The sequence below is a fragment of the Dipteris shenzhenensis genome, chromosome 5 (genome assembly GCF_047967505.1).
Source record: "Dipteris shenzhenensis isolate YYH24624 ecotype China chromosome 5, Dip_SZ_1.0, whole genome shotgun sequence".
Classification (NCBI taxonomy): Eukaryota; Viridiplantae; Streptophyta; class Polypodiopsida; order Gleicheniales; family Dipteridaceae; genus Dipteris; species Dipteris shenzhenensis.
The window spans coordinates 10,539,345-10,567,286 of NC_141600.1; the positions used below are offsets into that span (position 1 = coordinate 10,539,345).

Here is a 27,942-nt window from a genome sequence, read left to right on the forward strand (position 1 = left end):
AAACTCCTCACGGTAGGTGGTCTTCACCCAAATAAGTCTCCCAAAAAAGTGCTTCCAAACTCTAAATAGGCTTTGCATAGTTGGGGAGCCCTTTCCTGTGATGGGGGCCTCTGTAGGTGTGATGAACTGATTTGTATGGCGACTTATTTCAAGCATAAATAGAAGTTTCTTTTCTTTGAAAAAAAAAGAAAAGATATGACTCTCCCTTCCCATAGTGCCTTATACTATATTAGTAGCATATAAGATAGTCTCTATCCTATACTCTTTTCCTTACATATATCACCAAGTAGCTTTGCATCATTTGTATTATTAATTTTTATCCTCTTTGTGGAGACTCCTATGTCTTGGTTGTATGGAGGTGGCCTAACCTTAAGCTCTGTCAACAATAGACTAGGATAAAGTTTCCATCGTGCTCCCTCTCGGTAGTTGCTATCCTAGTCTCTCAACAATGAACAATTGACTAGGATAGTTCCTTTAACCACTCTTCTCTAGCCCCCCCCTTTCCCCCCGCCCCTGCCCCTGCCCCCGCCCCCCCCCCCCCTCTCTCTCTCTCTCTTCCCCCCCCCCCCCCCCCTACGACACTCTTCTTCTAACTACTCTTTTCTATACAATCAAATCTCATATTCAACCCTCAATCTATGAGAAAAACGCATACCCTCAAAGACATGCCTAACAATATTGATTGATGATTAGTTTCCTATGGTCATACTATTTTGTGTAGTGTTCATCGACATGGACTTACCATTGATAGGTTGAGGAAACACATGGTGGCTAAAACTATTTTAACCAAAACATGCTTCATGATGTAAGAGGTCCATAAGCTGAACCGTTTTAAGGTCAATGCGATTAGTCATTATTACTTAATGACATTAGAGCTCCTCATTCTAGTTATAAGGATTAAACAAAATAGTCTTATAAGATGGATGGGTCATTGTCTACAATGACCACATCAATAAGACCTTTACAAAAGGCATATGTTTTAGAAAGTTCATCATATGATGTATGGATCACGTGTATCACAAAGACCATTAAAAAGGGCATATATTTTATAAAAGCATATCTTTTGACCTATGGATCATAGGTATCAATAGTTTGTGTTAAAAGATTATCCCTAACTCAAAAATGCTCTAAATCACACTTAATCATTTCTAGAATGATCAAAATGGGTTCTAATTTCTATTATAGAGATAACCACCATATAGATGAAAATAAGGTAGAAGGGTCATTGCCAAGTTTACCTATAAGCCATAACACACCTTAAAATTACTTTCCAAAAATGGTAGGAGCTTGATTAAAAAGCCTCGTAACATTTTTAAAAAGCAATCCATTATAATGTGTGGAAAGAGTGTGCACACACGTGCATGTACAGGCAAGTGTGTGCAAGTGCATGCACACACACACGCACACACACATCCGATGGGGATTGGTTTTAGAAGTGATATGCTTCCCCACAATTGTATGCTAGTGTATGGGATGACACACAAAAACAATGAAAAGTACAACTATCCACTTGAATATACACTTTGGGGAAATAACTTTAAGAGTTAGGGATTTCTCTTTTAGCAAAACCCTCTCCTCCATGGAAAGAACTTTGGCATTGATATTGCCTCTTTTCCTCATAGCTTCCCATGCTTCCAAAACTAGTCCTCTTTTTTACTTGTATGGCAGCTGTCTTCATGGTTGCCTAGGTCTATTGGCCCCTTTAACCCCCCATGCATTTTGGATTTGCCATAAAAATAAAGTCTCTTTTTCTCTTGGTTTGGAATTGCCACCAAAAGTGGGCTACTTTTACACTTGTGAAGGGAAGCAAGAGCAAGCAAGATACTAGAGCAAAAGGATGACTAATCCTCAAGTTACTCACTACATTTGCGTACTAGGATGATAGGTAATAGAGGAGTGGCTCATCCTATAAATTTTCAAGTTGGATGTTGTTTGCAGCTACTTTGGACTTGCAAATTATTTATTAAGTTGGATGTTGTTTATGACTGTTTCAGGCTTGCTTTTCAATTGTTTTGCGCTATATTATAAAAGTGGACAATGCCATGTCAATACATCGGGAACACCTTGGTGGCATGACTAGTTGAATATATTAGTGTTTGTTGTTTGTTACAATGTCATTTCCTACTTTATATTGGAAATGGGAGGTCTTTTACTATATTGGAGGCCTAAGAGTTGATCAATATAGAAAGATAGGATTTTTGAATGATTTGGTGTTAGGATTTGCTTGCAACTGGTCTCTTACACTCTTTAACCACCATGGGGATATGGTAGCAAAACCAAAGTTCTTTCCATGTGGTATGATAAATGTTTCTTATGCGATATCTTTAAGCTTGTTTACAATTTCATGCACTACCCTACATGCTTATGGAAATCAACCATCACATAGGATGTGCAGTTCATGATCACTTTCTTGTGTTTGTCTTAGACCATGTCATGTGTATTTCCCACATAGTAATGAAGGGCTCCACAATGCTCGATGGAGTCTTACAGGTAGGCCCTCTTGTGAACCACGGTACATGCATCTCACAACTCCTACCATTGCATCCATTGCCCTCAATATCAAAGGATTCACGCTCTCAAAAGTCCACCACCTTGTCAATGCTCCTCGCTATGAGAGGTTATATCAAAGGCCTAAGGCACTATAATTTGGATCCTCTCCACCTCTCTCTCTCAAAAAATTTGTTCTTCCTTCAAAACTTAGATGCTTAAGAGCCCTCTTGGCCATGTCCTCACTATCATCGCTGTCAAAACTTCCAAGTGTCTCTTGTGGTGATATGGGTGGTCCCTGTCAAAATCCATCCTTTACCCAATTAATGTTAGGATCCTAATCCTTTGGAAACTTTTAATTTTTCCCGTGACGTTCTTGATGAATTCAAGATAGTAAAATTCAAATGCAATTCATCCTTTTACATATAGTAGTATTAATCAAGAGTTCATAATGGATAGAATCCTAGATGTTGCTCATAGAGATATGTGGAAGGATTCTGGCCAAGGGTGATGTAGAAGAAGAGGATGCTGACATGTTAGAAGATGATCAAGTAGAGGATCTACATTGATGAGCGGGATGGTCAGGATGATTATGATGATGAAGACAAGTCCGATGACCCCTCTTCAAAGAAGGCATGATCATATTTAAACAAATTTGGATTTTTTAGTCTATATTACTACCCAATACAATGTAATATTTTAGGATTTAATTCGTCACTTGGCTTTTCCAACCTCAAGTGTGTCACCTGTTTTTTATGCTTGTTGAAATTTGGGTTTGATTTGAGCTTCTTTAGCATGATATTTTAATTGATTTGGCTACATGAGGGTGGCTTTTGTTGGAGAATATTTTTAGCTGCTTTTCAAATGACCTTCATCATCCTATACTTAATAATTTGTCCCTTTAGCTAAATTTTGGGCTTAGATAGATCCTTCTATAATTGATTTAAAATATCTTTTGTTTTCTTGCCTACATGCTTATACATCATGAAACCATGAGGATAAATAAACCCTCTCAAAATGAGGTGGAAAACAACCAAGGCTGAGGCTATGCGGCTAAAGATAGTGGATCCCTCCAATCTACCCAAGATATCATCCATTCTTGGAATGAGGAATCTATTCTTGATGGCTATCTTACTCGCCTTGCCTTCCTAATTAAAAGCCTTAACAAATCATTGCATAATTCCTGGTTTGGAGCTGAATTATGTGCTGAACCTCATCGAGGCAAGCTGTCGTAATTGCTACGATCCCCAAAAGTATTGATCCAAATTCCAGCCTAATAGGAGAGATTGTATCACAATATCAACCATCACATAGGGCATGCATCAGGCAGTTCATGATCTCCTTCTTATGTTTAGACTATGTCATGTTCATTTCCACATAGTAATGAAGGGTTCTACATTGCTCGATGGAGTCTTATAGGTAGGCCCTCTTATGAACCACGGTGTGACTGCACATGCATCTCATATCTCCTACCAGTGCACCCCATGCCCTCACTATCAAAAGATTCACACTCTCAGAACTCCACCACCTTGCCAATGCTTCTCGTTATGAGAGGTTATATCAAAGGCCTAAGGCACTATAATTTGGATCCTCTCCACCTCTCTCTCAAAAATTTGTTCTTCCCTTCAAAACTTAGATGCTGAAGAGTCCTCTTGGCCATGTCCTCACTATCATCACCGTCAAAACTTCCAATTGTCTCTTGTGGTGATATGGGTCTACCAAAAGACATCCTTCACCTACTTAATGATAGGATCCTAATCCTTAGAAACTTTTAATTTTCCCGTGATGTCGTTCAATTTCAAATCCCTTCTCTAAGTTACTTCTGTACAAAAAAAGAAATGTGCGTATGAATGCACATGCTATCTTACATATTCCTTAGTGAATGCGTTGGGGAAAGAAGCTGTTGGGATTGCAAGGCTCCTGCAAGACTCAAGAAGACATCATGCCATCTTTTTGGAAAGGATGATCACATGAAGGATGAATGCATATTATGGAAGAAACAATTGCAAGTGCTACAAAGGGCCAATGATAGCTATGAAAAAAACCGAATGTAGACACCATTTCAAGGCATGAACCAAGATAAAAGACACATTTTTTATGAGTCCAAGAAAAACTGTTGAAGAAGATGTCCAAATGAGACTCATATATTAAAGGTAGAGCTCTATGAGTTTGCCACTAGAAAGAAGATCCTCACAAATCAACTCCATCAACCCTCAAGGAAGCTACAATGATGGCATGGTTGATAAGGATATTCAATCAGTTTAATTTGAGAACAATGGAGATCACAAATCCAATCAAAAGTTACAAATGAATTTCTATTGAAGGCAATCCTGACAAAAAGAAATCGCTCTAATTTGAAAATGGAGGAATTGAAGAGCCTAAACCACCCTACAAATTAACTGAAGAGGTATTGATACTTAATATTTATCATGATGTATGGGGGAGGCATCACTAAAGGCCAAAAGCTAATGAAGTATGGAAGGACTTGATGATCTACATAGAATACGAAAGGGTTGCTCAACAAGTAGTGTCTTTTGTACACTATACACCATGTCCAAGGCTTTCCTTTCGATAGTGCCACAATTTTGCTCTAGTTGAGTGAAGATTCTGCTTGCATAATAGATAAGGGAATCAAGGGTTCCATTTGATTGAGTGAGGATGAACCAATGGAAAATCTAGAAGCATCCACATGAACATAAGATACTACATCCCACCTGGTGCCCTTGAGATGGGTGCCTTCATCACCAACCCTTTACACCTTCTTCCTACTTTAGGGCCCAAAACGCCAAATCTAAATTTTGGATGGATGGGATCATATCAACTATTTGACATTCATGATACTATTACCCTATCATTACAAGATTTGGATGGATTAGCACTACTAAGCCTAGTAAATGGACTAAAGTAAAACCTTTCACAACTGCCATAAATCTCATTCAATCATTCATCATATTCCTTAAAGTATCCAAATTCATAATCTTGACGAATCTTCTCCCACCAATTAAAATGAACACATGGAAAATTTCCATTAGAAAAATTTAGAGTGCCTCCTTCGAAGTTGTCGGCAATAAATGGATTTCAATTTTCTATTTCGTAGTGTAGCACTCTACTCCCAATGAATGCATGATTACCATGATAGCCATGTTTAAGTTGAGCAACCTAACAAGCAACTAACACCAATTCAAATGGAGATATATAACTAAGCACTTCTACTACTCTTGCAAGCTCTAACAACTGATGACAAATCCACCCAGCTTTGCCAAACCTGGCTACCAAAATCCCGTTTGTCCATTGTTCTTCTTTCATCAGCCCTATTCAATCCCATCACCTACCCAAGAACCAATTCATCATGGAGCAAAAAAAATGCAAGCCAAAGAACACTATGACAAAATTGAGCAAAAAGTAGAAGATAGACTAGCAACAAATGATTGCACCTCTACAAACAAAGCTGGACACCAAGCACAAACTAGTGGCTTAAGAAGATGCATCTTAAAGATTCTTGTAACTTTTCAAGAGTTAGCAAGTATTCTATCGACTTCTTCAAAGAGGGCATCCATCATCAATGCCTCAAAAAAGAACATTGCACAAGTCTTTTGACTTAATGACATGGGTGACAACACAATTTTGGATACTTTGCATGAGGAACGTGATGCCCTCTTTCAGCCAAATACATTCATGGGAGACTGAGGGTGCTTCCTCATGTACTTCTAAACAAACTTGTAACTCCTTCGACTTCTTAGTAGAGAATGTGCAAAGGAAGAGACTTGACAATACACTAACAAGGTTATTGGTGGCAAAATCAGGTAAGGATTTAAACGGAGTAAAGGTAAATTAGGGCAGAGTTGTAACAATCAATATCAAAAGTCAGATAATAAAGGCAAAGAAGGGTCAAAACTTCCTTCAAGTAGTTCCACATTTATGTTTGATGGTGCAACAACTTCCACAACCAACACAGCTTGCAAATGAAAACAAGGAGGATTAAACACAAAACACAAAAATAGAGAAGAGACAAGGCAGACCCAGCAAATAGTTGCCACACCACCACCAATAACTGATGGTCTACCCAAGCTTCTTACCCTTTCAAAGCAACCTACCATTACAAGAGATCAATGAATACTAGGGGGGCAACAATTGTGAATGCAAAAAGCAAACTTTCAATGTTAAATAGTGGATGGATGGATAGCTAAGCCATCTCCATAATCTGAAGAAGGCACCACCTTTCAATGCAGAGAAACGAAGCAAGGGAGCAGCAAGGTAGAGCGACATTCGAATTGTAGGAGCAAAAGTAAGTAAAGAAAGTCTTGCAAGGAAAGGAGAAGTGGCAAGAGCATTGGCAGTGGCACAGCAACAATCAAGGATACCAAGGATAACCATCGACTACTACAAGACTACCGAGATTCCTTTGAGGCAGAAGAAGTTGCAAACCTGGAGAACAGGCTGATCACCAAGGGATAAGGCTCAACGTTAACTAGAGGAGTAATTGGTAGCTACAGAAGTAATTCATTTGTAGATCCAGATTCAGGAGCACCACATGCAAGGACACACAAACAGGGACAGCGGCAATTGTTCTCAAGACATCAAAGATGAGCATAGTGCAGGCACTAGCAAAAGCTCGAAGGCTCAAGTGTGAGAAGATGGACAAGGCTGAAGAACCTTTGGAGGAAGACCCATTGGAAGACTTTGTTAAGGCTGCTGAGTAAGCATAGATGTACACAGACTTTTAGCGACTATTCAAGTCAACTAATTTTTTGTCATGAGATTGAAATGCATTGTGTTGGTTCTTCAGAGGATGAGTTTGGGCATGTTCCTGGATTCATCTAGAGAGAGAGATAAACCTACAAATTTATTTTCTACATCACCCACATGAAACTCATCAAAATTTTCATAATCACTCCCACAAAATATTCGAATACAAAGTAAAAGGCTTAAAACGTACACCGCATGATTGCACTAAACCCAAAGTTTAGCAGACAACATTTGAACCACCACCCTGCAAGGGAGGGGAAGGCATTTTTCATTGGAGGTGGTCATAAATTACATAGCATACACTCAGACGGCAATGTCCATCTCACCAAGCTCCAACAGCCTATGTTTCCTGTAAAGAACCAAACCACAATAAGAATCTGTCAAGCCATGCTTCTTCCACAGCTTTTTCTGGTAATATTGGAAACCCTTTTCTCAGGAACAACTTAAAAGAGTTCCTTCTTATGGCAAAAAAAACTTTCAAGTGGAATAACTTTTTCGAGGATGAACCTGATCGCAGCACCTGTCCTGCCAAAGACTAGTTCCACTGCTTGCACTGACCCATCATTTCGTCACACATTCAAATATTCTCAGGGATACTGGTACACAAACATAAGATAAATTGCACGGCATGGGATCACTTGCAAAGTTTCATAGCCCCTTACACTTTGCAGGGTGGATTCCCAGCAACCAAAGTACATTTCTTCTGTTAACTGTCTGTGAATGTGTTCCCCTTTTTATGGCTCCCTTCACCCCTATTTCCTGACGAAAGGGCCAGGATTTCTGGCGAGATTTCCCAGTTTCCACTTTTGCGGCCCCAACTACTCTGCCTAGGCTGAACTCCACTCCAAATGTCTCTGCCTTCATGTGGAAGAGCCTTTCCAAGTGCTTCGGCAAAAGCATCCTCGTGTCCTTGCTTCATTTCCTTTGAGTCAGCTCCATTACTCTTCCGTCCATGTATGTCTTGGAATGCATCACCTCCAACCATTGGTGTCCACCCAGACTTAACACCCATCTCAACATCACTCCAAGCCTTCCTGTTGTTGGGGCTCAAAATATCTACACCTTGCCTCACTTGAGCATTGGAAACACAATAATCATGTTGCAACTTTGCACGGAAATTGTTTTTGGAGGGGGGGATGCTAGTGCAAAGAATTTCCTTGAAATTGAGTAATATCCCTTGATTGTAAGGATTTGCCTTATCATCATAGCGGTAGCGGAAATTCTCATATGTTGTCTGCCCAACACACATTCATCGTTAAATATTACTCTCTCTCTCTCTCTCTCTCTCTCTCTCTCCCTCTCTCTCTCCACATTTTTTTCTGTAAAGCAGATATTTCATCTAGAAGAATGTACATTCATAGCTGTCCAAAGTGGAAAAGCTACTACTCAAAACTAGAAACAGTAATAAAAGACTTATAACTGGGCCAGAGGAAGGTCTCCAAGAGAATGAGCATCCTGGAGAAACCAATACCAAGAAGATCGAAAAAGCAAAGCAGAATACAATACACACACACAGATCTCTCTCTCTCTCTCTCTCTCACACACACACACACACACACACGTGTACACACACATACAGCTTTTATATTCCAAAACCTCCTAAACTTCATTAAAAGGGCATTCCTAACAATCGACAATATCTCATGTTCATTTCACCCGTATTTAATAAGGCAACGAGCTTCTACTACACAATGAACTTCTATTTGCCCGTGTTTAACATATTTAAATAGGCAATTAACTTCTATTAGGCTCAACATGAAAACATGAAATTGTAAGTCTTACATTATTTTATTAAAAAAACATTGGAACATAATTCTTGAAGTGGCCTTACTGAGATCTCTATAGTCAATGCAGATGGGAAAGAAGGAGGGGTGGGCGGGTAGGGGGAAAGAAAGAATGAATGAATGAACTACTCAAAAGACAATGATGTCATCCATGGATCCCGTAGTATACAAGGCATTTAAATGCAAGCGATCCTCTGTCTCAGGCTCAGTCTCTCACGTGGGATGCCCTCTGCCCACCCTATTTGAATCCATAGCCTAGATGCCCGATCGAGATACTCAGTGCATGCAGGAGATGAATCTGGGTGTAGCTTGGGAGTTCGTAAAGCCCTGCTTTGGGATCCATAAGCATTTGATCTATGCAGAAACTCAATTTAACCAAAAGCTCAACAGCTGCTAACCAGGTCCCATTTGTGTGGAGCTGCAAGAGATCCTTTCTGATGATCTGGTTCACAACCTCACAGGCAAGCAGAATGGAGGCTATATTGAAACGGTGGCAATCTGTCCATCGGTAGCGCCAGGCCTACAAACCATCTTCGAGTTCGAGCATGCCAGCTCCTCTGATCCCTCTCCACATCCAATGCCATAGCTGATGTCAGAGCTAGCCATGGCAATCTGCGTCGTCCGGATGTCGTAAGACCAAAGTACCTGACCCATCCTTTTTAAACAAGCACTAGAAGCAAAATGAGATGTCCTATGAGACATGGAAGTGTGCCTTGAGCAATTCTTCACCTCCTACGCTACTTCTTCCCTCTCCACCTTCAAGAGATGATTATAGAGCTTTGTTAATTGGCTTGCTACCAAACCCCAAGACTGTATATCTCTCTTGGGAGGTAAACTTTGAGTCGTATCATCAAAGTTTGAAAGTATCTACTGCATATCAATGTCCTCCAAAAGGGGAATATTCCTTTGTGAGGCTCACCAAGTGCAATGCATTTAGGGCACTTTGTTTTTTGAGTTATTAATCGTTGCCTTGCTATAGATAACTGCATTTTAGGTGCATTGAGGCCTCGCAACACCACCATCTTGCTTTTGTGTGCGAAGCAGAGTCATGGCATTCAAATCCACATAGAACTCCCCTAGAAATTCATCCAATCACATCCTAGGACAATGTCAAGCAGCATAATCTCTACTTGTCACATGTGCTGTCCATTGGAAACCTCCATGACTGCACATTTCCAATTTTGCAATATTTTTGTGTTGATGAAACTCTAGGTACTGCAGCTATCCACTAACATATGAAGAGACATATGAACAGTCCTGCCATTTTTGTTGCCACTCAATCTAAGTGTCTCAGGTTCTAGCACCCATCAAAGCATGATGCATCTAGTGATACGGGGTTGAAGTCTAGCCTTCTCATCAACAACAATTTTACCCTCAACATCACCTCTGCATAAAATGACAGCATTGCGGTGCTCAACTGATGCAACTCTTGCAACAATCTCAAGGGCATCAACTAAAACCTCCTAATCATCTGACAGCTCTACCATCATGTTGAGTTTGGCTGTTACCACATTCCACATCTTGCATACTTCCCTAAGCTCAAGGGTCCATATCTGGCCGATTTGTCGCATTGTCTTTGACCTGCGGCTCTTCGTGATTGGTCAGTCTTCTATGATGGGTGAACCATTCACCTTGGTCAAGTCAAAGGTGTTAGGACCACGAAGGGGTGTTGAAATGTGGGGCTTCATGTGGTCCTAATACCCCCCTTGGCACCTTGGACTAAGTGGATTGCTTGAACAAATGGAGGCCAAAGGACCTAGTGCATGGAATTAGCTTGGGAGTAATCCCATAAGCTAATGTGCAAGCTGATTGGCCTAAGATATAAGGCCTACGTGAGGCCCCTCTTCACATCCCTCCCAAAACCTTGGAGAGGTGAGGAGGCATGTGGGGGGACCCCCACACCCAGCGCACTTCCTCCGTGGACATAGGGAACCAACTACCACTGTCAACAAGGCTTATGTCGTCCTCCCTCACATCCTGCATTTTAGCCCTCTTGCTAAAATGACCTCTAGTGCTAACCCCACTAAATTAGCTTATTTTCCTTCATGATTACAGTTGGGGAAGTGGTATACAAATTGGAGCTACAACCACCTCTAAGATTCATAATGTGGCCAGTGGCCACTCTATTAAAACCACCTGGGTCAAAAATATGTCTTCTCTGAGCAGCCATCTATGGATGACGCGAGACACATCTTAAGCATATCATGGGCTTCAAAGATCAGATTCTTCATAACAAGCTTTACATAAAGTATCTCATCAAATGAAGTACCGAAGGCAGACAGAGAGCCCCCCTCCTCCCCTTTCAGCAAATTGATGGATAGCCTTCAAAGTACAAGACCTACATTTTCAGCACAATTACATAGGCCACCTTCCCAACTATGAGCCAGCAAATGAAAACATGGGGGAGGTAGATTAGCAGTAGATAAGGGGACAGAGAGATGCTGACAACTACCACGGGGGCAGATCTGACAGCAGACTCCTTGCTCCTTCCTTCATCGCTCTACCTATGCAATCTCTCAACCAGGTAACAATATGAGTCTGCTCAAATTGAATTGCACCACATGCTAATGTGACCTTGCACTTCCCCTAATCTACTTTGGGCTCTCTCTCTCTCTCTCTCTCTCACACACACACACACACACACACACACACACACACACACACACTCGTTTTCTCTCTTCATTGCTCCAAGTTTTCCCTTCCATCCCCTTCTCCCTAAGATCTCCCCCCCCCCCACTTCCCCCACGCTCCATCGACATTTTTCATTTGTCTTTCATTCCAAACTTAAAGGCTTGATGCCATAATAAGCCAGAGGTGTGAGTGTTGTGGAGATTCTATGAAAGAGTTAAGATAGCCCATTCATATCACTTTGCCTAGTCACGCATGGGAGATCGTGCGAAGTGCTTTATATCATCAAAATTTTATATCCCTTCATAAGACTAGAATATATCCAATCTTACAAAACAAGCGAAAGAACAAAGGAAAGAAGGGAGCTTGTAAGTGACCGTTATATGCACTAAGAAAATTTTAAAAATATAACCTTAAACAAAGGTACACCTCCGACACAGCCATTAAGATTCCCCTCACATTCTCTCAAACATGGTGCAACAACAAAAATAAGTCGCACTAAATGTAGCAATGAAAGTACGATCTAGCAAAAAAGATAACTTGCACGTATAAACCACACTCGTAGAGGAAGTCATACCTGATTTGTACTTATCAAATAGAGATGAAACACTGTGAGCCCACCGACAAACCAAGTAGCCAAGAATGTGTATGCCATGAGAGCCACAGAAGCTGGTGACCTTTGCAAAGCTTTCCAAACTGTATGAGGGGGATCTCCTTCCATCAAGTTTTTAATGCGCAATATACACATTGCGAAGATATAGAAGCATAATATGGTTGTCAACAAAACAAACATAAAAAAATATGGATAGTTGCGCTGCAATCAAGGATAAACCATTTCTTAGAGAAGAAGATAAAGCGGTGTCAATTTCCTAATATAAACTGCAAAATGGAAATTGTTTCGTTAATTCAAGGAGAAAATGCTTGCAAAGCTTTAAATGCTAGCACTTAAGATGTTTATTTTCAGCGTAGCTCCAACATATACTTCCGTAGGGAGGACAAATATATGTGATAACAATAACGAAGAATATAGAGTCCCAAGCAGGAACAAGGCAGTGGCAAATATATAATTTCGTTTCTTCCAAATCGCTTAATCTGGAACTAGCTTGCTCTAAGACTAATCTATGCCATTTTGAGGCTCCTTGCCTTTTCAAGTCCCACTATATGGGCACTCCTATGGAGCATTTTGTAAGCATGAAAAGAAATATCTTGGATATGTATCATGACCTCTTCACCCCTTTTGATACTCTTACACTGACATACTTGCTATATACATATCAGCCAATGCATTTTTTAGCATCCTGCTACTAGGGTTTTTCTCATATTGTTACTTTTGCTTTTTTACATACTTGCTATATACATATCAAACACTGTTATTTTTAGCAATCTGCTGTCATGCTCTTCCCTTAAGAAGGGCATCCAGTATTAGGCACCACAAAGATTGCCTTTTTTAATGCTCTGCAGATATCTACTACGTACAGCACATTAATTTAAAGAATCCAATGCTCAACTCAAATTTCAAAACTTGCCAGGGCCCATGATTTGGCTCTGGCTAACAAAACAAACTAACACTTTATAATGGTGTCAAAAGTCTAAAGTGTGTTGAAAAGATATGCTAGGGTGACATACCCGTCCAATGCATTGTCCCACCCACGGACAATGGTGATCAAAGCGCTCAACACAGTTGTTGCAAATGGAGCAATGTGAGCAGCGAGGGGGCCTGTATAACATACAAGTGTCGCAATACTTAATTTTCACAGCAACCCCATTTACAATCACATCCTTTGTTCGTGGCAGCTTCAATCTGGGTGTCTGCCCTCCACTCCAGTCAGATGACATATTGGCTTCGTCCTCAAATTCTGGTGGATGTGTATTGCGGGGAATAATACCAGGGTCCCTTCCAGATGTCAGAAAAAGAAGAACTAACACCTGAATATGGCATCAAAGTGAACCGCCATCAGGATTGAAATTTCATTTCCTTCAAATTTGTGCTTTATTGCAAAGTAGAGGCAACAAGAAACCATAGAACAAAGTATATTTTCGAAATAGTAACGTAGAACTTGAGATATTGAAAGGAGTTTCAGATACTAACAAAAAAAGTATGCACAACGGGCACCACCACGATTGCAATACCACCTCGGTGCCGGAAATTTTCCATCAGATGCCTTCCCACAAGCTCACAAAACACCACTATAGGTGCAACGATAAGTATAATTGTCACCGGCAAGGATTGAACATCGGGTCCAATGATCAATCTTCCACCGAGGAAGAACCTCTACAAAACCGTAGCAAAAGGACCAGCATGTGAATTATATGCAGTAGCAGAGCACTTCTTGAACATGTGACAGAACTCAAGCAAGCAACAGCCATTACTGCTCATTTGCAAAAATTCAGGCATGCTGAAGTTCATTTGGATGCAGTTACACCTCAGACTGCCAACAACACTGTGCCCTTTTATCTATAACCCTGCCTTACTTTCTAACTGCTCTGTCTATTGAGAGAGATTCTGGTAGTCCAACATTACGAAACCTCTGACAGTCAAACAGAACAGGTTCAAACTAAGAGCTCTGCTTTGCTGTCCTTGTAGCAACAGCACCCGACAATCCCCCCCCCCCCCCCAAAAAAAAGCAAAACCCCCAAAAAAAAACTATTATATAATAAGTCAAACAAAAAATGTATGCATTCAAAACTATCAAAGCATTCGAAATATATAAATATATAAGCTCCTCTAGCCTAGATGGACTGTTCTATGTAATAAGTCAAACACAAAATGTATGCGCACCCGTATATATAAAAGCTCCACTAGCCTACATGACAAGCTGTGGCATCCTAACACTATCAGCACATGTTAGTTAGTTCAACAATTCAAAAATCTGCAGAAGTTGGTAATTTAAAAAATGTGCAGACAGAGACGGATTTCAGCTTCTTTATCAGTAAATTTGCACAAGAAGACAGTTACACTACAGGTTTATATCATGAAACGGACAAAATAATGTATGAAGCACAGTCTAATTGAAAACTTTATTGAAGCAGCCCCCATACGCCACAAGTAAAAAATATTTTGAGGACCCTGTTTGACGCAGAGCACATGGAGGTCATAGATGAAAACCACTAATCGCAACTAAACCATGGTAAAATACCAGCCCTTTCACCCTAAACCACCTTAACACACACTGCCGTCCCTCCCCCCCCCCCGGCCCAACAAGACACCCCAAGGGCGTCACAAGACAAAAATTAGAGACGTAAAATTTCCCCTTTTGAAGAACACCCGGCCATTCTTCATAGGAGATCTCTGGAAAACTCTTGCAATCACGTAATGAAAGCTGGAACATGCCGGTGCTTAAATATCCCCACGTTCCCCACAGTTTCAAACCATGGATTACATTCTCATGAATTCCATCATCAGATCGCCTGCATAGAGACACCTACACAATCTGAATCGCCAGCATTACCAAGCAGGGGACAACCATGCTCGACATCAAGCTTCTCCTATGTTTAATTACTCCCTCAATAACCACATAGCTGTGGCTCTTAGGCGTTTCTTTCTATATCAGGGACAGCCATAATTTTCTCCGTTACACCGGTATAGCATTCAAAAAAAAATCATCACAACCGCTCTCAGAGATATCAGTTCTTGCTTTAGAGCTGACTGTGCTCACTTGTAAGTGCTTTATTTTTCTGAAGCTACGAGAAACCATGACACGTCTGAAAAACCTAGAGAGAGAACTGGAGGATCTCCCAAACTTGAAGTTGCTTATTTTGCATCAATCCAAGGCAATCTAAGACATTGTTCCAAGTGATGCGTTTATCATTTGTACAGATGAACTAATATTTCGAACGAAGTTATAGTGGGCTGTCAAGTTCATTATCATGGACGAAAAACCCCTTGACTTAGCTCTCTGGATCACCCAAAGATTCTCCTGCGGTAATAGTGCACGAGCAGAATAATCAAATGCCTCCACTGAAATATCAGTCGACTATTTGCCGAAGTAAATAAAATTCATAAGCACAACCTGTAAATAAGAGGACACATGAAAGCCAGCAACTCGCACATCTTCTCACTCCAATCCGAACAGTCGCCGTGTTCCCTAAAGAACATAAGATTTGGCTTCTTTGCTGGAGCAAAACAACATAATCCACCAACGGAGAGGAGATTGGAAAGTGAGTATCAAAACACGCTAAGAAAGACTCACATTGCTGCCCTTCCAAACTTGATAAACTCGCTTGCCGGCCGCATTTTTGCCTGGATCAACGTTGAAGGCATTGCTGAGGTGCGGGCTTGGAGTTACGAACATCTTTACGGCATGCCCAAGGTGACGGATGTGAAGCAAGAAGATGGGCTGTTGATAGCGGGGCTAGCAATGGAAAAGTCGAGCAGGAGCTAAGAAAAAGTGAAGACCAAGTAAAATGGGCGAACGTGGATCGTGGGCGTAGTCAAAAATGCAGCCAGGTCTGCCACAAACATTCACTGCAGGGGGGAAATGCGAGGATTTGTAGCAGATCAAGGGAGAGAAGGGATCAAAAAGACATTGTTGAACTGATGCATTTAGTCTGAAGAACCAGAGAGCAAGAAAAAGCTTTCTTGATTGAAGGTTAAAAGCTTTTAAGATTAACGTGTAGAGGAAATGCAAGGGATGGATTAACACTCGGCTAGTCACCATAACCCATCAATGATTATGAACTCAGAGTAATAAGGAGAGTCGGCCCGGAGCCGGTTTCACTGGTTTTCGACCCTTTTGCAGACAGCCCGCAATCATCCCCTGCCGTCCACCTTTCAGAGAAGCTCGTGGCGTGGCACTAGCTTTCTGCCCACGTTTGGCCGTGTTTTGGCCAGTGTCGCCGATGCAACTGGTTTAATGTAAATCTTAAGTAGAGTAGTTGTTTACTGCCATCAAATTTCGTGTTTCCTATTACCACCCGCGCTCCCTTGGAAGGGGAAACACAATTGGAGGATGGCCATCGGGTGTGGTGGTTCACACCCAACCAACAGTAAGGCTGCTAATTTATGTCACCAACGTCTCATTGGTGTAGGGGTTAGAGGATGTGGAATGTGCCAATCATGTGACAATTTGAGGAGTTGGCCATGGAGTGGGTGCCCTTTATGGGTTGGACACAAATCTTTTGTGTCAATGTCCGGGCCCGTCCCTTCTATGGTCCAACTAGAACACCAACTGGTAAGCGAGTGGTGTGAATGCAGCCTTTGTACTCTAGCCATTGATAGAGGGGGGAATTCGGCTATAGGAGACAAAGGAGCTTTACTCTCACACCAGGAAGAAACAGGCTTGCCCTTCACTTTACAATGGGTCCCTTGCAGTCTCTCACCTCCCTTGCCCCATCACAGCCACCCCAACCCCACCTTTCGCCCTTCTTAGTGATGTATTGGCGAGAGTCAAAGGAATATCTACCTGTCCCTATATTTTGACCACTCATTCAACTCCACACCTTACTCTCACTTCCTCCGCTTCACCAGAGTTCCTCCATTCCTTCTCCTCTCCCCCTTCTCCTTTTGCCAAGTCCCAGCAACCCACTTGCATCCAACCCAAACTCGTTCCCTCATTGTCTCACAAAGCATTCCTTCCACTTATAGCCTCCCCTAGTGGGGACTCTTTTGACCTCATCACTTGTCATTACTTGTGCTCACTCCTAGCCCCTCCACCCTCCACCCCCAAAAAGTTGCAAATTAAGAAGGCTACCCGTCAAGTTTGTATTTCTAAGACGAGCCTTTTGATATCAACTCTCGCATGCATTTAATGCCATGCCAACATTTGCGCATTATATGAACACAATTTACATGTGACAACTAACTAAAATCATCGAGAGCAATTTGAGCATTCACATACTCACCTCAAGGTAATCAATTCACCCATGGCCTTAATCTCTTCTTATTTTGCCAAGGGGTTGTCTTTTTCAGCCTTGGGATAAACGTCCCCTCAATATGGTTGAGTGGGTGGGTTGGTGGTCAAAGGGAGAGCAAGAATATAGGGAATTTTCAAAATTCCAAGATTCACAATTGCCTCTATATAGCTAGCCTAGCCACTTACATTGCAACCAATTTGGCTTCCCTTTTGCTTCCTATCTTCTTTCTTGATCCTTATAGCTTGTAAATTTTTATTGCACTCCTCTAGACCATCTCTCATCTCTCTTTTTAAGATGCCCCTTTGCGTGCATGAAACAAGTCATGCTCCATATTGCAAATAGTATTATTCCCTTATATTCACCTTCCTTTAAGAGTAGACCTTCTTGTCTTTGAATCAATTTTTAGCCTTGAGAAACCTTTAGAAACAAGCATAATCATACTTGTGTTTTGATATACTACATTATTGGGTGTGGGACCACAACTTGCTTGTCATTCTCATGATTATGCAGGTTGATTGCTTAAGTCTGCATCATGAAACTGAGACATTTACAGAATCCATCAAGTCTTTTTGGCTTATGGTGCCCTTGATGTATAAACACGACATAGTGACAATGTACAAGCATAATAAGGAAAGGCAAGTTGCAAAATCTTGCTTTTCTATCCATGTGACATTTTTTCAACAAGGAAGATCAAACTGCTTGAAATTGGCATAGTTAAACCTCGTCTCATAAAAGAAAGACTATTTATTGATAAATGGTCTACATAAAAATTGAATAGCATGTATGTTTGTCAAAACTAGAGAAGAGGTGTCTATATACCCAAAGAAGTAGGTCATATTAAAAAGCTAAAAACATACAAATGAACCAATCGTGTAGGAGGGATCGAACTAATAATCAGTAGTTTGTTATGGCTAAGCTCACTGAAAGCCATGCCTTTTTGCGGAGCACTTGACATAGAAAACAATGAAAACTCATAAAAAACTTTGGAGGTGTGCCTTTTATGTTTATGTAATGATTTTACTTACTTTAAATATCAAAAGGAGTAGGACATTTGGGGGCATAAATATATTAGGTATAGAAGGTCAACAAAGTCCAATGTTGTTGTATGGATTTCATCAACTTCCATTTATTTTTGTTGATAACAGGGCTTGAATTGCCACCCACTTAGCCTTTTACAAAGGAAAAGAATGAGATAAGGTCAATCAATTTAAAAATCTCAATAAATGGACATATTATAATTGATGTATATATCCTCTCATTCTCATGTTTAAAGTGCAAGGCTTTTTTATCAAAAAGTGTAGCAAATGTTTTGTATATTGTGTGTGTCCACCATAAGCTTCGCTCTTTCTCTTTTAGAAAAATCATTTTTATGCTTCCTTGGTGTACAAAAGGAATCCTTTGCATCGACTAGTTTAGCATGTGCTTTATGTAAGTGTGTTGTGGCCATCATCTTTGCCTCTTTATTCTTGATCCCTATACAAAATTATTATCTTTTATTTACCTACTCTCTTCGTGTCTATAAACATGATGCCCTTCATTAAAAGTATCACTACAAATGGGGAGTTACACTACCTCATGAGATGAAAGTGTCATACATTCACATTTATGCTTTTTTGATGGGTCAAGAACAAAAAATAACTTTTTAAGACATGTGCATGGCTTGTGAGGTTTGTTGCATGCCATAACAAGACATGTACAATAATACCATAAACTGACCTTGTCGTCAAAAGGCAAGTTTGTTTCCTACTCCTCAAATCGGTTATCTCAAGTTGGATCTGACCTACTGGTGATGACCATTGATTCTTGAATATGTTAGACACCCTTTCCAAGCAAATTTAAAAGCGAACATTTTGTACACATAAGTCATTTGAGCACAATCTAAGCAAAGAATTCTAACAATGGACCATTCAAATGGGAATGATCTTAGAAATGACATGTGGGCCATAGTATCATCACAATGTCTGGATCTTCTCAACACCACAATCAAAATCAAGAGCTCTTGACCTTTGTTAGATGTGCACTCACAATTTGAAATAGACACCTAGATTTTCCATAGTAAACTTTCTAGTACATAAGGAACTTTAACTCAATAACTCAAAAAGACTTTAGCTTTTAACAATTGTTTCCTATGCCTATTCATGCAATCTCATGCATAGGTGAATGATGGCTTCTACTTTTCTCTCATTCTTGTACCTAAGTGGTTTGCCTTTGAGGATACACACACAATCAAAGGAAATTTATGTTATGTGCACTTGATAATATTCAAAATGGTTCTTTGGCCTTTTGATAGGGTAATCTTAAATAAATATAGCATGCACTAATAGGAAAATCTGTCTGGCTATGGAAAATATCTTTAAACTTTTTGTGTACTCAAAGAAGGAGGCAAGCTCCTCTAAGTTGTCTCACGGTAAAATCTTGCAACATTTTATTCACCAACTCATCATTTCAGATACGCATGAAAAATTGCAACATTTGAAAAGACACATGCGTAACAGGTAATGCCTACCAGCTCTTAGTTGCTTTGATTCATTTCTTGTAATATGCATATGTAATCCTGATTACAAGGAAAATTTAAATCTATACACTAATGTCATACCGTAAATTCTACACTTTTTTGGGTGCCTAATGCCTTAAATTCTAACCTACTTGAAAAGTCAATCCAACCATTAATTTCTCTTAAAAGGCCCCCATCAAATAGATAAAAGCATGGGTTCTAATTATCAAACTTCACCTTTTGGACCTTGATTCTACACTTATACAATTAGGTATGTCATGAACGCTCACATTTTATTGCAAATAATCAAAGGGGAGTGGTAGAAGCATAATGTTGTTGCAAATCTATACACTCTCTCATGTTTGAGTGAGGCAAAGAGGGTAGAATATAATGTTTCATTATGATAATCTCTCATTATAGTTTTCCTTGTTTTACTATGGGGGAGGCGGGGGGACGGCAAGGCATCTTATCCATGCATACTTTTTTACCTATCCTAATCATATCTTGGTCTTGAATATGGTCTCTTGATCATTTAGGGAACATTGACTTAAGTCAAGCTTGCTTGGACTAAATTCTTGTTTTTTATCTTTGGCTTGGATGTCTTAGTTGGCTTGGGCCCTCCTTGGCAACTATAGGTTGAAGACCATCCTTGGGCATATCTATATCATGAGTTGGAGGTGAAGTATCCTGAGTAGTGTCAACAAAGCTATAAGAAGGGGCTATAAGGAGAAGTAAATCAATTAAAGTGCATGTGTGTAAAGTTAGTGTATAATGGTCAATATATTTATAAGGAAAGTGTCTTGGTTAGGTGGTGCAAGAGTCTTGTCAGCAAACACATTTCATTGATCAAAAAGAGCACCCGATGAGTTTTCTTAGGAGCATTGGAGCCACTCTAAGTTAGTTGAGCCAGAGTGTCTCTTCATCAACTCAGTACCAAGGTGCATTCTTGAGTTCAAGCTGAAAAGAGTGGCATATGACATGAGGCATCTATTGAGTTGGGGTCCTCAAGGTCTTTGACTTGGGAATGCCCATCATCTATGTGAGACATCAAATTATGCAAGACATCTATCACATCATCTTTTGCACTCTATTCTCACGTCAATTCGACTTGAAAGTATCTCATTGAGCCATCATTGTAGTAAGTGATGTGGTTGTGAACTTCAATTCACTATGGCCTTCTATATTGTAATGTCCAATTGCATTTTCTTTGAAGTTTATTTTGGTGCCACCTTCTCTTTTTTATATGGATTGGGTGGTAGTGGCTTCTTCAGTGGTTGGACTTATATCGATTATTTCCTACGAATTTGGAGTTTTCTTGGCTATTTTTAGGTCTCAATGGCCCAAGTGTCATTGTTGGGGTAGCTTGTATTGTAGCCTCAAATTCCATTTATGCCTTTTCTTTAATTTAAGGTTTGGCAATTTTGACTTGGAGGTATGTGATAAGTGAAAACTAGGGAAAGTTTCTTGTCTCATCTAATTTTTTGAATTCTTTGGAGTGGAAGGCTTTTGAGTTCTCTAATAGTAGGTTCAATGAAATAATAGTTCTTCTACTTCAAATTTTGGGAAGGGGGATTGACTTTTTTATAAACAATGAGGTGGTTTCATTGGTCAAATGTATGGCTTTTGCTTCATAGACAACAAGATGGTAGTTTGTAACATGATCTAGGTCATACATGCAAGTGTCACATGAGGAACCTATGGAAGTCCCAAGGGGTGGAATATCTTTGGTGGGAGATGATCAAATAGAGGTGTGAGAAGGTGACAAACAAGGTAGGGTAGTTTGACTTTTCCACTCTTGACTAACTCAAGCAAGAGGTCACCTTAGAAGTCCTCGAGTTGGAGTGTCCCATTTGAGACCTTGGTCACCTGGTAAGGGCCACTCCATCCCCATCTTGAGGTCTGCTTTCTCATTATAAGGAGGAGCTTGCTGATATGATTTTTAATGCTCAGTCTTAAACTTAGTACCACAAACTCAATGCAAACAATATCTTGAAGCCCACACACAAGCCTCATAGGCCATTCTACATATTCATCATAATGTAGAAACTTTATAGGCCATTCTGTAAAATGGTGCATGTATCTCTGATCAATTGCCTTGGTCAAGATAGCCTTCTATACCTTATTTGTTGACTTGGCTTAGCCATTACATCTCAGCATTTAGTTGTGGTTCTATGTATCACTGATTTCCCTAAGACAATATTGAAAAAATTGTGTGTGTGTACACATGCACACACACACCTGCAAGTACATTGTGTGTGTACACACATGCACTCACACATTACAATGGATTGCTTCTTTAAAATGTTACTAGGCTTTTTAGTCAAGCTCCTACCATTATTTGTAGCAATTTTAAGGATCCATGGCTTCTTGAAAGGTCTTTATGATATGTGTGATACATAGATTGAAAGATGCACATTCATAAAACATATGCCTTGTTTAAAGGTCTTATTGTTGTGGTCATGTTTGACAATGACCCATCCATCTTCTAAAACTATTTTGTTTTATCCTTATAACTAGAATGAGGAGCTCTGATGTCATTAAAGAATAATAACTAAATGTTATTGACCTTAAAGCCATTTTATATTATTGAAAGTAGAGGCTGAGAACATAGAACATTAGCCTCTTCGAGACACTTTATCAACTCTAGGGTGTAGATATGTTGTCTATTATAGAGTAGTCACCTTTTATGATCTGCTTTCTATCTAATAAAGTGAAAAACAACTTGAAAACTGAATATGGGGAAGTCTTTTTTAATCAAATAGTCCCATAAACAATGCAATTACAACTAATACAATACTAGGGTGATATTAAAAAAAAGAAATAGTACTCTTAAGTATAAAACTGAACCAAAATTGATAGAAAATTTAGGAAAATGAGTAAATTTCTATATTTCTTCACTAGAACCAACTATCTATGTTTCTTTAGTACAACTAGCTATCCTTGAGTAGAACGACCTCCGGGAGTCTTTTTGAGAGAATAGGGCTAATAATCAAAGAAAAATGAGCTGCTCCATGGGCAAAGGCTAGAAAGCAGTCTCCTCCACTAGGCTAAATCAAAATATGGAGCTTGATATCCCTGGAAAGGAAACGTTTGCTATCAATATGTACTCAAAGGATAGATATGCTCATGATACCCTACAAGTTTCCCTTTGTAGGGATCACAACTATGCTGGTGAGAAAGATCTGGCACTCCATCATGTCTCATGGGCAAGCTATAGCCAAAAAGAAGGCAAACCATCTTTAACATGAACCTTCCATGCCAGGTCTTTTTTGACAGAAATGTTTCAATGAAACGTTAACCAAAGCTCGTGATCCATACGATGAGATTTCTTCCCAGGTGTTAGGCATAGTGAATGGCCCTCCTTCTTCAACCAACAACAATGTAAGGAAATGCATGAAAATCCTAAAGATGTGGCAACCGATCCCTCATGGAAATGATTCTGTTCTCTTTATCAGTATCCCCATAGTGGGTAAAGAGTGGAAAGAGACTGGCTGCAAGCAACTCCCAACACTAGATCATGGGAAAAGTCATGTCTTTCTATACCAATCCACTCTTAGGCATTTAATATAGTAAAGGACCTCCCATTTCCAATCCCAAAGAGCCTGAAGTAGGAAATGGCATTCTAACGAGCCCCAAACAACGTCCAACTTAGAAAATTATCAGAGAGTCTCTCCTCTGCTGCCTATCATCATAGCAGGTAAACATGGTGAGTAACTTACCTCAAGGTTTGTCATCCTATTTGCTGCTCTAGTACCTTGCTTGCTCTTGCTCCTCCACACAAGTGAAAAAGTGGCTTGCTGGTTCCAAACCAAGAGAAAACATGGCTTTCATTTTGTGGCACGTCAAATCACATGGGGGTCAAAGAGGCCAATTGACCTCTGCAACCATGAAGACACTGGCCATACAAGTAAAAAGAGTAGGATTAGTTTTGGAAGCATGGGAAGCTACGAGGAAAAGAGACAATATCAATCCCAAAATTCATTCCATGGAGGAGAAAAGTGCAAAAAGAGAAAATCCTTACCCTTAAAGTTAATTCCCAAACGTATATATACAAGTGGATAGTCATCCTTTTCATCATTTTTGTGTCCCATACACTAGTCCACAAGTGTGGGGGAGTCCATCACTCTGAGAGTACTAGATCTTTCATCACAAGTGATGGACATAGCTATTCTAGTCCCATTTAACATCACTTATGTATTGAAGATAAGTCAACTCACCTACATCCATCCAACAAAAGAACATGTTATAACAAAATTTCATAAGGGTGGGACTACAGGCTTCAACACTAACTTACGGTTGTTATCCCTATCTTGAATACATAAAACAAAAAAAGGAATTAACCTTGCCATAATTGAATCAGAGTGAATTGAATGCAGTTTCAAAGAATATAATCATTCAAAGCACAAGCATACGAGTGTAAATCTGAAAATTATAGTAATGGACAACATCCTATTTTCATATTTTTTGCTTGAAATGCATCAAACCTACACGCTAAGTTTCATACCAAAATCATAGGAGAAGGTCACTAACAACCTATAAGTCATCTAAATAGCCTAAGTTTATGCCTTGATTGAAGCAAATACCTGAGTACCAAGCTTTCATGGAAGTAAAAATAAAGGAAGGTATAAAGGGATATCCTTATTACATTAGCAGCCCCATATTCACCTTCAAAACCAATACCCTAGGATCATAAAGTAAAGCAACACTGTAGGGGCATAGCCCATATATTAAAGGAATTGCAAAGACCAATAGGGCTTTGATTAGAGCACTCTAGCTCCTTAAACAAGGGTTTCGGGAACTGGTTGCAAAAACTTTTGCAGACAATAAAAAGTAGTGACCTTCACCTTCAATACGAGGCAATGACTGCATCACCTTACCAAAACTAACATTGTACGGTAATAGCCTATATACTAAAGTTTTTTTAGAGACTAATAGGGCTATAATTAAAGCTCTCTATCTCCTTCAAGAAGGGTTCTTGGGATTGGTTGTAAAAATTATTGCAAATAGTAAAAAGTAGTAAATGTTGGAACCCTCTCACCTTCATTACAAGGCAATGATTGCCTCAATCACCTTGTTGGGGAATTAGAACAACTCCTAGAGGTATCTAGTAGTGAATTGATGAATACAAACTAAAATAGTAGCCAAGCATGGCATATCTACATACACGCCTCTCAACTCACATACTAGAATGATAGAGTCTGGTGGAGCTTAAATATAGAACCCTATTATACCTCGTGTAGCTAGAGAGGCTAATGGAAAAACCTAAAGGGAAAGGATGGTCATACTACTACGGACTACATGGCCAGAAGACGACACAAATCCAACATCTCCATAATGTAGCTTGTAGATAGATTCTTTTAATCATCCAATAACTCCATAAGGAATCTTGTAGAGGCTCAAGGAGAGAGAAAGAGAAGAAAGGAACTTATAAGAGGCAGAAGACTAGGGAAGCACCTCTAAAGTCCTTTTTCCATTCAAACTAAGAGAATTATTGCCTTGAAACTTGAGAAGAAGCTAAGACCTTAGAATAGTAGAATAGTAGCCTCTTCTAGACACTCTATCATGTCTTGGGGGTAGATATAGCGTCTATTATAAAGTAGCCACTTTTTATGAGGTACTTTCTATCTAATAAAGTGAGACAACTTGAAAATTGAGTGTAGAGAAGCTTTTTTAATAAAACACTCCCATAAACAACACAATTACAACCTGTATAATGTTATAGTGATAAAAAATCAAAGGTACATCAGCCTTGTGTATAAAATTGAACCAAACTTGATAGAATACTAGGAAAATGGGTAAAATTCTATATTAATTTAGTAGAACCAACTATGTTTGAGTAGAATTCTATATTGCAAGTAGCTGCCTAAGCCTAATTTTTTTTCAATGCTAGCTAAAGGGACAAATTATTAAGTATAAGATGATCAAGGTCATTTGAAAAGAAGCTAAAAATATGCTTTAAAAAAGCCACCCTCATGTAGCCAAATTAGTTAAAATATCATGCTAAAGAAGCTCAAATAAAACCCAAATTTCAATAAGCGTAAAAAATAGGTGTCACACTTGAGCTTGGAAAAACCAACTTGGGTTCTACTGGAATAGATAAATTTGTGAGTTCTCTCATTTCCTACCTCTTCATGTTATGCACATGTACATTTTAAATTCATAAAGTTTGCTTAAAGTGAGTTATTGTTGAATAGAAAATGAATTGCAAAAGGGATTAGAATATGACCACTTTCCAAAATGGGACAGCAGAGATCATATCCCATACCTAATGGGGGAGGAAGGCAAGAAATTTGATGAACTCAAAATGGTAAAATTCAAATGCAATTCATCCTTTCATATATAGTAGTATTAATCAAGAGCTCATAATGGATAGAATCTTAGATGATGCTCATAGAGATATTGTGGAAAGATTGTGGCCAAGGGTGATGTAGAAGAAGAGGATGTTGACATGTAAGAAGATGATCAACTAGAGGAACAAGATGAGAATCTAGATTGATGAGGGGGATGATCAAGATGATTATGATGATGAAGACAAGTTCGATGACCCCTCTTTAAAGTGGATTTTTAAGTCCATAAGTCCATTTTACTATTCAATACAATGTAGTATTTTAGGATTTAATTTGTCAAGGAAGGTCCAAAATGTAATTGGGAAAATCAAGGAAAGGTCCTAAGGACCCCCCCCCTCTCCCTTGTGCCCTTTTTTTTGTATAGATGTATAAATGCGGATAAGCTTACTAGAACAATATCAATGCCCGTTTTGATGCACTTTTGAGAGAGACAAAAAATTACATTGATGTTACATTACAATGATGTTTGCTATCAATGAAAATGCTCAACTACTAAACAAAGTATAAGTGCAATAGCTTTGGAAATTGCATCAAAATGGGCATCATTTTGTTATTGTGTGCCATAGTGTGATCCTAGATAAAGTTTTAGCTAAGATCCTTGCAATGTTGTCACCTTTTAGCAAATGTGTAAACTTTCAACAAAATTCTCAACTTTAAGAAAATGTGCCAAGTTCATATGATAGTTTCAATTCGCAAAAAAATCTTGAATTGAAGACTAGTTAATGCTCTTTCAACATCCCAACAAAAAGCCTTCCACAATGAAGCATACTTGCGAAAGAGCCTTACATTATGAAGCACACTTGCTAAAAGGTATGTAGTATAGAATTAGTACATGCTTTTCTAACAGTCAACAAAAAGCCTTCTATAATGAAGAACACTTGCAAAAGAACCTAGATATAGGCCTTCTACTTGAGAATTAGTCATGTGCATTAGCATTGAGGTGAAGCCTTCCAACAGACACACACACACAGACACACACTTACTACACTTTCTCTCCCTTCTCACAATGGTTTTCTTTCATCACATATCCTCACTTTTACCACCTCTATTGTATAGGCCCTTTGAAGAGCTCTCATTATTTTTTCTAATTTTAGCCATAAGTGTCTTCCAAGATTAAAACAAAAAAGTAACTTTATGATTAACATTCTAGCATATTCATCCTCTAATTTTTGAACATGTCTTGATTTTGGCCTTCCATCTACCAACTCGCAATGCTTGCCTTTCCACATCCTCCCTAAACTGAATTCCTTGTATGTAGCTTTTCTTATGCCCACCCTCATTTCTACACTTTCCTTTACCACCAAGACGTCATCACCTTCCTATAGGTCTTTCATAATACCTCTACAATCATGTATGTAGCTTTTCTTATGCCCACCCTCATTTCTACACTTTCCTCTATCACTTAGATGTCATCTCCTTTCTATAGCTCTTTCATCATGCCTCTACAATCCTCTAAAAGCTAGTTTGGCAACCTCGTAATCACTTCCACTTGGGGCAATATTCCATCATTAACACTCAATCATCATTGTCATGTGGAGCTCTTCCCTACCATGAATTGTCAGGTTTGGCCAATTTCTCTAACTTCTCGCTACCTTCAACATTT

General features: G+C 39.4%; 1 protein-coding gene across 2 annotated transcripts; it reads right to left on the minus strand.

Annotated features, from left to right (window-relative positions):
• Nucleotides 1-7,384: 7,384 nt before the first annotated feature.
• LOC147901613 (putative protein S-acyltransferase 7) lies at nucleotides 7,385-16,219 on the minus strand. Of its 2 annotated transcripts, XR_015540985.1 has the most exons (6): nucleotides 15,836-16,219; nucleotides 13,735-13,917; nucleotides 13,272-13,571; nucleotides 12,223-12,459; nucleotides 7,754-8,467; nucleotides 7,385-7,582 (listed from the first exon to the last, which is right to left on the minus strand). XR_015540985.1 is itself a non-coding variant. In XM_087374480.1 (5 exons), exons 1-5 carry the CDS (start codon nucleotides 15,935-15,937, stop codon nucleotides 7,940-7,942), a joined length of 1,350 nt encoding a protein of 449 aa, XP_087230606.1. In that variant the 5' UTR covers nucleotides 15,938-16,219; the 3' UTR covers nucleotides 7,385-7,939. The 2 variants fall into 2 exon arrangements, 1 of the variants encoding a protein (XP_087230606.1); XM_087374480.1 differs by having other exon boundaries at nucleotides 7,385-8,467.
• Nucleotides 16,220-27,942: the final 11,723 nt, after the last annotated feature.

Coding starts and splice junctions, on each gene's coding strand:
- LOC147901613 (XM_087374480.1), bottom strand. CDS start 15,937: ATGTTCGTAACTCCAAGCCCGCACCTCAGCAATGCCTTCAACGTTGAT. Junction 13,572..13,734: donor CCGTTGTGCATACTTTTTTT/GTTAGTATCTGA, acceptor TGCCATATTCAG/GTGTTAGTTCTTCTTTTTCT. Junction 12,460..13,271: donor TGGGACAATGCATTGGACGG/GTATGTCACCCT, acceptor CCTTGATTGCAG/CGCAACTATCCATATTTTTT.